Source organism: Salmo trutta, chromosome 37, assembly GCF_901001165.1.
Source record: "Salmo trutta chromosome 37, fSalTru1.1, whole genome shotgun sequence".
Classification (NCBI taxonomy): Eukaryota; Metazoa; Chordata; class Actinopteri; order Salmoniformes; family Salmonidae; genus Salmo; species Salmo trutta.
In genome coordinates this window covers 18,719,932-18,733,173 of record NC_042993.1, presented here as the reverse complement: position 1 = coordinate 18,733,173, position 13,242 = coordinate 18,719,932, and the positions used below count along the sequence as shown (strand labels likewise).

Sequence of the window (13,242 nt, the reverse complement as noted above, 5' to 3'; positions counted from 1 at the left end):
CAGAGTCTCGGGATACAGTGCATTCGAAAAGTATTCAGACCCCTTTACTTTTTCCACATTTAGTTGCGTTACAGCCTTTATTTTAAAATGGATTTGTTTTTTTCCCCTCATCAATCTACACACAATATCACATAATGACAAAGCAAAAACAGGTTTTTAAATGTTTTGTAAATGTATTAAAAATAAAAACCTTAAATATCAAATGTACATAAGTATTCAGACCCTTTACTCAGTACTTTGTTGACGCATCTTTGGCAGTGATTACAGTCTCAAGTCTTCTCAGGTATGAAACTACAAGCTTTGCACATCTGTTCTTAATGCAGGGAAACTTAAATCCGTTTTACCTCTTTTATGCCAACATGTTAAATGTGCAACCAGTTGGGGAAAAAAACTCTAGACCATCTTTACTCCACACACAGAGACGCGTCCAAAGCTCTCCTTCGCCCTCCATTTGGCAAATCTGACCATAATTCTATCCTCCTGATTCATGCTTACAAGCTAAAACTATAGCAGGAAGCACCAGTGGCTTGGTCAATAAAAAAGTGGTCAGATGAAGCAGATGCTAAGCTACAGGACTGTTTTGCTTGCATAGACTGGAATATGTTCCGGGATTCTTCCGATGGCATTGAAGAGTACACCATATCAGTCACTGGTTTCATCAATAAATGCATCGATGACGTCGTCCCCATAGTGACTGTACGTACATACCCCAACCAGAAGCCATGGATTACAGGCAACATCCGCACTGAGCTAAAGGGTAGAACTGCCTCTTTCAAGGAGCAGGACTCTAACCCTGAAACGTATAAGAAATCCCACTATGCACTCCGACGAACCATCAAACAGGAAAAGCATCAATATAGGACTAAGATTGAATCGTACTACACTGGCTCTGACGCCAGTTGGATGTGTCAGGACTTGCAAACTATTACAGACTACAAAGGGAAGCACAGCCACGAGCTGTCCAGTGACACGAGCCTACCAGACGAGCTAAATTACTTCTATGCTCGCTTCGAGGCATGTAACACTGAAACATGCATGAGAGCATCAGCTGTTCCACAGTCGTCCAGAACAGACGGATTACCAGGACGTGTACCAGACGGATTACCAGGATGAGTACTCACAGCATGCGCTGACCAACTGGCAAGTGTCTTCACTGACATTTTCAACCTGTCCCTGACTGAGTCTGTAATACCAACATGTTTCAAGCAGACCACCATATTCCCGTGCCCAAGAACACTAAGGTAACCTAAAAAATTATCAACCTGTAGCAGTCACGTCTGTAGCCATGAAGTGCTTTGAAAGGCTGGTCATGGCTCCCATAAACACCATTATCCCAGAAACCCTAGACCTACTCCAATTTGCATACCGCCCCAACAGATCCACAGATGATGCAATCTTTATTGCACTCCACACTGCCCTTTCCCACCTGGACAAAAGGAACACCTATGTGAGAATGCTATTCATTGACTACAGCTCAGTGTTCAACAACATAGTACCCTCAAAGTTAATCAATAAGCTAAGGACCTTGGGACTAAACACCTCCCACTGAAACTGGATCCTGGACTTCCTGACGGGCCACCCTCAGGTGGTAAGGGTAGGTAACAGCACATCCGCCACGCTAATACTCCACACGTTTGCCCCTCAGGGGTGCGTGCTCAGTCCCCTCCTGTACTCCCTGGTCACTCATGACTGCATGGCCAGGCACGACTCCAACACCATCAATAAGATTACCTATGACACAACAGTGGTAGGCCTGATCACCGACAATTATGAGACAGCCTATACGGACGAGGTCAGAAACCTGGCCATGTGGTGCCAGGACAACAACTTCTCCCTCAATGTGATCAAGACAAAGGAGATGATTGTAGACTACAGGAAAAGGAGGACCGAGCACACCCCATTCTCATCGACGGGGCTGTAGTGAAGCAGGTTGAGAGCTTCAAGTTCCTTGGTGTCCACATCAACAACGAACTATCATGGTCCAAACACACAAAGACAGTCGTGAAGAGGGCACGACAATGCCTATTCCCCATTCCCCCTCAGGAGACTGAAAATATTTGGCATGGGTCCTCAGATCCTCAAAAAGTCATACAGCTACACCATCGAGAGCATCCTGACTGGTTGCATCACTGACTGGTATGGCAACTGCTCGGCCTCCGACCGCAAGGCACTACAGACGATAGTGTGTATGGCCCAGTACATCACTGTGGCCAAGCTTCCTACCATCCAGGACCTCTATACCAGGCGGTGTCAGAGGAAGGCCCTAAAAATTGTCAAAGACTCCAGCCACCCGAGTCATAGACTGTTCTGTCCGCTACCGCACAGCAAGCGGTACCGGAGCACCAAGTCTAGATCCAAAATACTTCTTAACAGCTTCTACCCCCATGCCATAAGACTCCTGAACAGCTAATCAAATGGCTACCTAGACTATTTATATTGCCCCCCCTCTTTTACGCTGCTGCTACTCTCTATATTATCTATGCATAGTCACTTTCTCTACCTACATGTACATATTACCTTGACTAACAAGGTGCCCCCGCACATTGTCTCTGTACCAGTACCCCCTGTATATAGCCTCGCTATTGTTATTTTACTGCTGCTCTTTAATTATTTGTTACTTTTATTTTTTACTTTACAATTATTTTTCTTAAAACTGCATTGTTGGTTAAGGGCTTGTAAGTAAGCATGTTGTACTCGGCACATGTGACAAAGTTGATTTGATTTAGGGAGTTTCTCCCATTCTTCTCTGCAGATCCTCTCAAGCTCTGTCAGGTTGGATGGGGAGCGTCTCTGCACAGCTATTTTCAGGTCTCTCCAGAGATGTTTGATAGAGCTCAAGTCCGGGCTCTGGCTGGGCCACTCAAGGACATTTAGACTTGTCCCGAAGCCACTCCTGCGTTGTCTTGGCTGTGTTCTTAGGGTCATTGTCCTGTTAGAAGGTGAACCTTTGCCCAGTCTGAGGTCCTGAGCGCTCTGGAGCAGGTTTTCATCAAGGATCTCTCAGTACTTTGCTCCACTTTCCCTCGATCCTACTAGTCTCCCAGTCCCTGCCGCTGTAAAACATCGCCATAGCATGATGCTGCCACCATGCTCCACCATAGGGATGGTGCCAGGTTTCCTCCAGACGTGACACTTGGCATTCAGGCCAAAGAGTTCAATCTTGTTTCTCATGGTCTGAGAGTCTTTTAGTGGGCTGTCATGTGCCTTTTACTGAGGAGTTGTTTCTGTCTGGCCACTCTACCATAAAGGCCTGATTGGTAGAGTGCTGCAGAGATGGTTGTCCTTCGGGAAGGTTCTCCCATCTCCACAGAGGAACTTTGGAGCTCTGTCAGAGTGATCATCGGGTTCTTGGTCACCTTCCTGAACAAGCCCCTTCTCCCCCAATTGCTGTTTGGTCAGGCGGCCAGCTCTAGGAATTGTCTTGGTGGTTCCAAACTTCTTACATTTAAGAATGATGGAGGTGTCATGGAAATTCAGTACTGAGAGAGACTTGGTCTTGGTCATTTCTTCAAACAGTCATCTTTATTTAATATTGATTAATTATTGCAATAATGAGACCGTCAGCCCACCAGTCTTGACTGACTGTTAGACTGAGAGTCTAGCCTTTACAGATGATGCACAGTTTTTATATAGCTGATACCAAGATTGCTTAATCAGTCACTTCTAACCTTCCCATAAGCCACCTTGGTTATCTACACAGGACGGTATTTTACTTAGTTTCCCAGATGCCAGGAAGACGAGACAATGAGGCATTGTTCTTAACTCTTCCAGGCTCTCTCTATCTCGAGTCACACACACCACATCTTATCTATAGAATGCTAGCTCTTAGGTTTTTATCACCAACACAAATCAATTGTCAGCTTCAAACTATCTCTAGTAGAACCCATGTACTCAACACCCAGACTAGCTGCAGGGTGTTAGTGTGGAGACCATAAAACACAGCATTTACTGGACAGAAATATCTTATTGTTCGTTAAGTAAATAATTGTTACATAGCCAACAAATAAGGTGAATACATAATTTTCCCCTCACAGAGGCCACTGTTCTTGGGGACTTTCAATGCTGCAGAAATTGTTTGGTACCCTTCCCCAGATCTGTGCCTCGACACAATCCTGTCTCGGAGCTCTACAGACAATTCCTTTGACCTCATGGCTTGGTTTTTGGTCTGACATGCACTGTCAACTGTGGGACCTTATATAGACAGGTGTGTGCCTTTCCAAATCATGTCTAAGCAACTGAATTTACCACAGGTGGACTCCAATCAAGTTGTAGAAACATCTCAAGGATGTCTGGGTGGCTGGCCTCAGACAATCCCGCAGGTAAAGAAGCCGGATGTGGAGGTCCTGAGCTGGCGTGGTTACACGTGGTCTGCGGTTGTGAGGCCGGTAGGACATACTGCCAAATTCTCTAAAATGTCTTGAGGCAGCTTATGGTAGAGAAATGAACTTTCAATATCTGTTAACAGCTTAGTGTTGAGTCAAAACTGCACATTTAAGAGTGGCCTTTTGTCCCCAGCATAAGGTGCACCTGTGTAATGATCATGCTGTTTAATCAGCTCATTGATATGCCACACCTTTCAGGTGGATAGATTATCTTGGTAAAGGAGAAATGCTCGCTAACAGGGATGTAAACAAATGTGCCCAGTATTTGAGAGAAATACGATTTTTGTGCTTTTGGAACATTTCTGGGATTTTTTATTTCAGCACGAAACATGGGACCAACACTTTACATGTTTTGCGTTTATATGTTTCAGTATAAAGGAAATAACTTTACTGAAACACCATACCGGTCTTTCAGTTGTGTGGACAATATACCGTACACTGTCATGCACCCTACAGCAGACAAAAATCGGTTAAAGAAGTCTCATATCACTAATTTGTATTCCCTGTAGATTTAGTCGCAGCAAAGTTGGTTCCCGTTTGTCACATTCGCATTGCTCAACCAAAACCCCCCTAATTGATTGGTTGACAAATAGTGCTTCCCACCATGCAGGTGATGACTGCATGTTGCTGTGAAGCAACTGCAGTGACTTGAAGGCGAATATAAAAAACTGCATGACCTTTCATCACAAGAATTTTTTACGTTTATGCAAGTCGAAATGTAGGTACAAGTCAGTTGATTTTTATTCCGATAATGTAACACTTTGAAAGGCGGTGACAACCATCGTTGGTCACCGCCAGAGACTGAAGAGGAAGCAAAACACCCCACTTGCTGGTTTAATTGAAGTCAATTAACTAGATAGATCAGACCCAGCTGCTATCATATTAGGGTTTGTGGGAGAGCCATTCCATTAAGTAGACAGGAACTGACTTTTCCCCCCGCCCTAATGGTAAACACCCTGCATGAACTCTTCATCTTTGGTCACCACCTTTTAAAGCATTTCGCATTATGGGGACAAAATTAGCTGCTCGAACACAGCCATTATCTTAGTATGGTCTCAGATGTTGAATACCAATCCTACCTGCCTAAAATTGCAGATACATATTGCTGTAGATGGTGGATAATAGGATGCCTCCAGTTAAATTTTCCACTTTGGGCAAGAGTTAGTATATTACTCATTGACATATTGCTGGTGGATGTGTTATTCTCAGATTGCTGGTGTTCATTTTTGTCTGCTTTAGGGTGCATGACAATGTATGGTATATTGTCCACACAACTGAATTACATGTTACATGTAATGTTCAATTACAGAACATTACCCAACAGCATAACTTCATTTGACTTAATTTATTTGGTTGATTACATGTTTGAACGGTTACAGTCGGACTGCTTGTTCTCCAGCAGTACTCGGTCTGTAGTCTGGAAGTCCAGGGCCCCCCAGTGGAGAACGTTTCCAGGGGTGAAGTTTGTCTGGTTAGTGTACCTCTGGATCTCACAGGGAGACAGCATGTTGTCCCACATGTGGACATCCGTCAGCAGGCCAATGAACGACTGCTGCCAGGCGAAAAGCCAGCCAAACTTAACCTGCTCCTGGAACAGGAAAATGTGTTCAGTAATAGAACACATTTAACTGACTTACCTAGTTAAAGGTTAAAATAAAAACTTATTTTCAGTGTTTAATGCTTTATTTCACAAGAGAATTACCGTATGTGGACAAAAGTAGCATTGTATGGGGAATAGGGTTTCATTTAAAACAACCATGGTTTTGTACTAATCCTACCTGTCCAAGGATGATGTTTTTTCCTTTGATGGCTTCAGATTGGAGGAATTTCCTGGTGCTGGGTTTGCCGTCTAGCCACAGCTGTCCAAGGTCTGTCTCAGAGGCCCAGGTGGCGTAGATCGAGTGCCAGGTGTTGAGGGTGTAGTCCTGTCATCCAAAGATTGCAGCGCCTTTCTTGGAACGTTGTTCATCTCACCTGCCGCTGTCCTCTTGAAGATGACAAAAGCATCATCTATAAGTGTGGCAAGGGAGAACAGGATGTGGTTCCTTCTGAGACTTGTGAAAAACCTGGAGACACGTAGAGGGACAGGGAGAAACACGGTGAGAAATGGTTATGGTTCATGCATCATACAATTTGCAAAAGGTTATAACATCCATTTGTTTAAATAAGTTGAACATTAGTCAAAAAAAACTTCAGTTTGGTTTCAGTGTGTGAGATTTCTCTAGAAGTCATTCGTGTCACATGAGCTGTGTTGGTCTCTTGTGGAAAGGTCAACATTTTACCTGAGAGGTCTGCAGACAGATTGTAGTGAACAAGTTTTTCCTGATCAAAAAATCTTTAATTTCACTTTTTAGTCTGTCGTCTTAAATATTTACATTTCACCCAACTTAGAAAAACTGCTACAAAGTGTGCACTCTAGCGAGGGCTTAAAAAATGAGCAAACAAAAGCCCCAACACTAAAAAAGTTTATTTACTGTCACATTTCATTACTGTTATCAGTGACTATATTACCACAAGCACTAGTAATAAGTTCTCCATATTGGGTAAGGATAATTATAATTAATTTAAATTAACTTTTTATATTAGTGTCATGCACTGCAGAACACAGAGGAGGAATGTTAGTTTGGTCGGGTATAAGTCATGGTGATTAAGGAGAGTGAGGACAAGTGTGGAGGCTGATTGGCAATGAGTAGCAGCTGGTGCATGTTGAGGTAACGGAGGAGCTAGTTGAGAGTTACGTTCAAGTCTGGTCCATAGAGTCAGTTAGAGGACCTGTCTTAGTATGTTTCAGTATGGCATCTGTGAGAACAAGGGCAGTGCCATTAAGGCCATCTCGTTTTTAGTCAATTTTCTTCTTTTGTATTTGAAAAAAGTATAAAACTAATATTGGTGGTGGAAGCCCCCAATGGCAATGTCCATACAAAATGGGTTATATCCATGAGTCCTCTAAGTTCATTATTAGCACCATCTATTAACTTTCTGTTGCATAGCCTGCCCTGTATGCTATTAATCTTCTACTTGCCGTAGAACTGGTGCATATCTAGAATGAGTTTACCCTTCCCAAATCCTAACTTTTGAAACACTAGGGTGAAAAATGCTAAACTGACTTCAGTGCCAAGGATACACTTCATCCTGCACTTGGGGATATATTGTTTCTCTGTAGATGGATAACAGACATAGGTTCTCCCTGGATGAAGTGAATGGTTTCAAACGTTCATTTTTCCTGAAGGCATACTGTGTGTCCATCCCAAATCGGACCCTATTCCCTTTTTAGTGCACTACTTTTGACCAGGTCCCATTGGGTGTATGGGGAGGTAGTGTTCAGGGATAAAAGACTGTAGATAATTCCGACGGCCATGGAAGTGTCTAGTCTTCAGAGGTGTAAGGATAATAATTACTAGGAGTGAAACTAGGGTATTTTGTGCAGGGAAAGTAGTGCACTATATAGGGAATAGGTTGCCATCTCTATCATCCTGTTTCACTGACTGCAGAGGAAATGGACAGCTATCTTCGGGCGAGATAAAGATAGTTTTGACAAACATGGACAGAGCTTTTCTGTTTCCTGAGAGTTGCTGTGTCCGAATACCCATGCTAGCGTACTACATACTTAAACTTCATACTAAGTACTCATCGTGGCATACTATTTAGCAAGTACCGTTTAGTAAAAAGCATGCAGTATGCCACAGCCGCAATTCAGAAGCGGCTCCTGACTGGCTGAGTAGGTGGGGCGGGGTCGAGTGCGGGTGGATTCAAATTCAGACATCCATCGCTCATAATAGCTCATTTCCAATTGGATTAATTTATCTAAACTCTGAATATAATAGGAATGTTATAGGCCTACTCAGGCTGGTTTAGGCATATACTGTAGTCCATACTGTATATATATATATGTGTAGCCCATTTATCCTGTTTAAAAAAACTGAAGAGAGAAACAGATAATTATGTCCAATTTCAACATATTCATTAGTGAAACCAATGTGCATGTATAAATTAAATAATATCCTAGTACACACATCAAAACTTTTAAAATTTTAAAATCAAAAGGCTAGTGCATAGACAATCTCGGACAGTTGGGTGCATGGCAAATTCAGAACCGCTGGACAGCAACATAATAAACTAAAACGAGATCAGAATGACTGCTGAGGCTTAATCCACGACTTTTGGAAACCCTGGCCTAGCCTACAAAAGTAAAACAATCCATATGTTCAAATCAAAAGGCCTGATTAACATAACATCAGTAACGCAGCCACATCAGTAACGCAGAGTCCCTGGTGCAGACACATTCAGAAATAAAAGAGGGTTTAGTATTCAGTTTAAAAGCTCTGAGGAAAGCCAAGAGATTAAGAAACACTTTTCAATGAGAAAACAGAAATCCACTTTTAGGTTAAAAAAAAGTATATTTTCCAAGATATAGCCTACGACGCAAACGGCTACTCATGATCATTTTAAGGAGAAAAACTTAGTCTACATTTGAACACCACTGCAGAAGCTTTGCTATTCGTCATCTTCCCAATTAACAATCCTAGGTTTGTTGTTTGGCTACTTGAGAAGAACTAGGGCCCATCACTCGCAGCACACCTCTTCCAATGCATTGTGGAAAAGTCTGCATCGAAATCTACTGGATGAAGAGCCGAAAGGAGTAACATCTTGGCATTTAAACCATATCCATTTTCAAAAATCCACATACTATAAAATCTATTTTTGCATACTGAAAATGCGTCATGCATGATTGCTAAATTTCCAGCTATTTGTTGATTTTAAATTAGTACATATACAAACACACACACCATCTTGGTTGGGGAGCACGATGGTGCTCCCCTTGGGAACGTGAGGGTAGGGCTGGGTTAGCACTTTTGGCGCTCGTGCCACTTCATCTGGCTGTGTTGGCCGATGCGAGAGCGACACTGGTGCAGCGGTGTGGGGCGTCAGATTGCATTATCCCAGCTGCATATTGATGTCTCTGGGTGCGTCTATTGCATCTCCTTTGTAAGATAGTGTCTTCCAGGTGCTGAACCCCTCTGGCACAGGTGTACTGCCAGCACAGGAGGTTGGTAGCACCTTAATTGGGGAGGACGGTCTCGGGATAATGGCTGGAGTGGAATAAGTGGAATGTATCAAATACATCAAACACATGGTTTCCTATTTGTTTGATGCCATTCCATTCGATCTGTTCGGCCATTATTATGAGCCGTCCTCCCTTAGTCAGCCTCCACTGACTGCCAGGTGGACATGTCCAGGGCTAGGGTTTCCAGGCTGGAGGGATTTAAGTTGCAGCGCTTCAGCAGGTCCTTGCTGTGGTCTTTGAATTTTTTTTTCTGACCTCCAGCTGAGCGTTTGGCTGCATCGAATTGGCGGTAGAGAACTCAGCAGGGGAGGCGGTGATCAGACATGCGCATCACGTGGACGAGCCAGTGAAGGTTTTGTTTAACCATGCTTCTCTCAATGCAGGAAGACTTGGTGTTGGCGAGGATCTCGGTGTTGGGTAATCTGTCCTCCCAGGTTAGCCCTAGGATGCGTTGGATTCTAAATAGAGTGTGGATTTTGTTGCCAAAGGAGCACGTAGGGGAGAGGGCAGCACGAAGGTAGATGAAATGGGGTACCACTTTGAGGGGAACACTGGGGGATGTAGATGAGAGTTGAGCAATTATTTCTGTCTTCTGGGTATTGACTTGGAGGCTGACACAGAGGTAGGAGGAGACTAGAGGTGGGTTCAACAAAGCTTTGGTTGGCGAAAGCCTGCTGCGAACTATGAGTTTGTTGAACGTTTTTAACGTTCCATTTCTGTTGTTTCTGCTAGTATTGGCAAAACTGAAATGGATGTGGCAAGAAGAGAAGCTGTTCTTGCTGCATTTGGATCAATTGAGGAAGATTTTTTAGATTTTGGTCCCGATCCAATGCTTCTCCTACAAGCAGTTGCTATTGAAGGGATTGAAGATGAGTCCGGTAGAATACTGAATTATGTGGAGGAGGTGATCCCGACATACAGTGACCACTTCCATGAAAATGTCTGTAGGCATTTGCTGCAACCTGTATGAGCTTGACCTGAATGTGTTGTTGAACAAATATAAATATGGTGGTGAAAACCCCAGTAGGCTACATAAAAGTTCTAAAACATCATACTAACAAAAACCTTTTCTAATAAAAGTTGAATAGAATGGCATTGAAAATAGAGGCCTGATAGGCCCGGCAATAAAGTAGCCAACCTTAAATATATTAGGGTTGTGGGTTCGATTCCCACGGGGGGCCAGTACAATAAAAAATGTATGAAATGTATGCATTCACTACTGTAAGTCGCTCTGGATAAGAGCGTCTGCTAAATGACTAAAATGTAAATGTAATATTATCGATGTAGACTAGCTTTGAGCGAAGTATTGTGGATCTGTGCACCTAGAGCAAAAGCTAGCGGACACATGACGATGTATTACTCAGTTCATTTACCATAAAAAAAAGGTCACCGTTCCAGTCTAATTATGGGGTGGCTCTCCCATAGACACCAATGCGATAGTAGCTGGGTCTTGTATTCTTGTACAGTATATGAACCACAAAAAACGACGGGCTTTTGTCGAGCAAGACGGCATGAGCCATCCGTAAGTTCAATGTTTACAACTTGTACATTGGTTGTAGCTAAAGTTGAACATTTGAATCACAACACCCGTGTACTGTACTGTCAGCTGGTAAATCAGCGGAGATGAAGGTACACAGATTGAGAGTGGAGCATGGCGAGTAGTCCCATAAAGACGGACTGACAATCAGTTGCACATCCTTATAATTTAAGGATTGTGATGGATTTAACCATTGCTAATGCACCACACTGACTCAGATGCAAATTGGTATTGACTGAGAGGTATAAGTCATTGGGCACCCCAGACAGAGCAAAGAAACAGGACATAAGAGACAAAGGGGGGTGGGGGCTGTAACAATGGTGAGGTGTAATTGTCAGGATAACTTAATGGCATGTCTCAGAGTAAACACTATCCACATGCACCTAAAATTGCAGATAATAGGAGGCCTTCTGTTAACATTCTGCTTTTGACAAGAGTACACATAATACTGGTGGATGTGTTATTCTCACATCAGATTGCTGGTGTACATTTTTTTGGCTACAGGGTGTCAGTTTATAGAATACTGTCAGCCAGGGGCACAAATTTGGTTTTACAAGTGAGGGGGAACATAAGTGTTTCCCATTTTTTGGGGGCATCTAAAGCTAATTTCCTGCATTTATACACAATCTAATATGACCCATGGCCCTTCTTGCCATCTCTATTTAAAACAAAAAGTAAGCAAAAATACCCACAGTCATCAAGATAGGCAAGAGATCAATATGTTTATGTGATTGATTATTGAATTATCATTATTCAATATTATGTTGCACCTTTAACCAATATAGCCTAACAAATGAACAACTATTACAAAAAAATACAAAGACAACTTTTTTTCCCCTTCTTCTTACTTTATTTATAGATTCAGATATAACAAAAATAAAAAAATACTTATTTCCCTCATTGAAATGCAAATCATTTTATAACATTTTTGACATGCGTTTTTCTGGATATTTTTGTTGTTATTCTGTCTCTCACTGTTCAAATAAACCTACCATTAAAATTATAGACTGATCATTTCTTTGTCAGTGGGCAAACGTACAAAATCAGCAGGGGATCAAATACTTTTTTCCCCCACTGTAGGGTATAGACTGCACAGGGTTAGCGATGTATAAAATAAGATTGTCTGCATGTATGTAAGGACACCTTTGAGTTATGTTGCTCCTTAATCCTCTCCTCTGCCCGCAGGGCGATAGCAAGAGGCTCAATAGCCATATCAAATAGGAAAGAGGATAGACAGCAACACTGGCTGCCCCCCCTCTGGAGAGGGAAGTAGCTGAAGGTAACATTGTTGGTGCGAACAGAAGACACTGGGGACGAGTAGAAAATCTTAATCCATGAAAGGAATGACGGGCCAAACCCAAATCTCTCTAGTACTGTAAATAGATATTCCCAGTCAACCCGGTCGAAAGCCGTTTCAGTGTCAAGAGAGATGACAACCTCTGGCTGTAGAGTTGAGTGGGCAGAATAAAGAACATTAAATAGCCAGCACATATTATAGAAAGATTGCCTACCTGAGATAAATTCAGTTTGGTCAGAGTTAATTATATTTGGCGTCACTGTCTCCAAACGGCGTGAGAGGACCTTTGTGAGAATTTTATAATCGCAGTACAAAAGGCTTATAGGGCGGTATGAGCCACAGTCTATGGGATTCTTGTCTTTTTTAAGCAAAATCGAAATAGTCGCCTGGGTAAGTGTCTGTGGCAGTTTCTGACTAGAAAGGATTTCATTGTACATTGAGCTGAGGATAGGGGATAATTTAGAGGAGAATGCTTTATAAAATTCAATAGGAAAGCCATCAGGCCCAGGGGCTTTACGGCTCTGCATGGACTGGATTGCCAGATTAGCTTCATCATCACTTATTGAGGCATCCATGTTGGTTTGTTCATCTGAATTGAGAAGAAATGCATGCATAGGAGAGCAGAATAGAATTGCTTAAATTGATTGTTGATTTCTTTGGGATTGGTAGAAGTTAAATCAGCTGCAACACAGATTTCAGGTATGGTGCTGCTAGCAGCGGATTGTTGAAGCTGGTAAGAACTTTCTCTCTGTGTTCATGGAATTTTTGTCTCGACTTAAACAGAAGCTGCTCCGTTTGTTTAGTGGAAAGATTGTCAAATTCCGATTGGTGTAGCATTGTCTTTGTAGAGTTCAGGAGTCGGAGAAGAGGCATATCTGTTGTCCACATCTAGAATGAGTTGAGATAGCTCCGATAATCATTTGGTGCACTATTTGTTGTCATACGCTGTGTACGAAATAAT

General features: G+C 42.6%; 1 protein-coding gene across 1 annotated transcript; it reads right to left on the bottom strand.

The window, feature by feature from the left end:
* Positions 1 to 5,226: 5,226 nt before the first annotated feature.
* LOC115176493 (C-reactive protein-like) lies at positions 5,227 to 6,462 on the bottom strand (the record flags this gene model as incomplete). Its single annotated transcript, XM_029736533.1, is given in 3 exon segments — positions 5,227 to 5,970; positions 6,161 to 6,328; positions 6,331 to 6,462. Coding segments are annotated over 3 exon segments (531 nt in total), but the record flags the coding sequence as incomplete, so codon positions are not given.
* Positions 6,463 to 13,242: the final 6,780 nt, after the last annotated feature.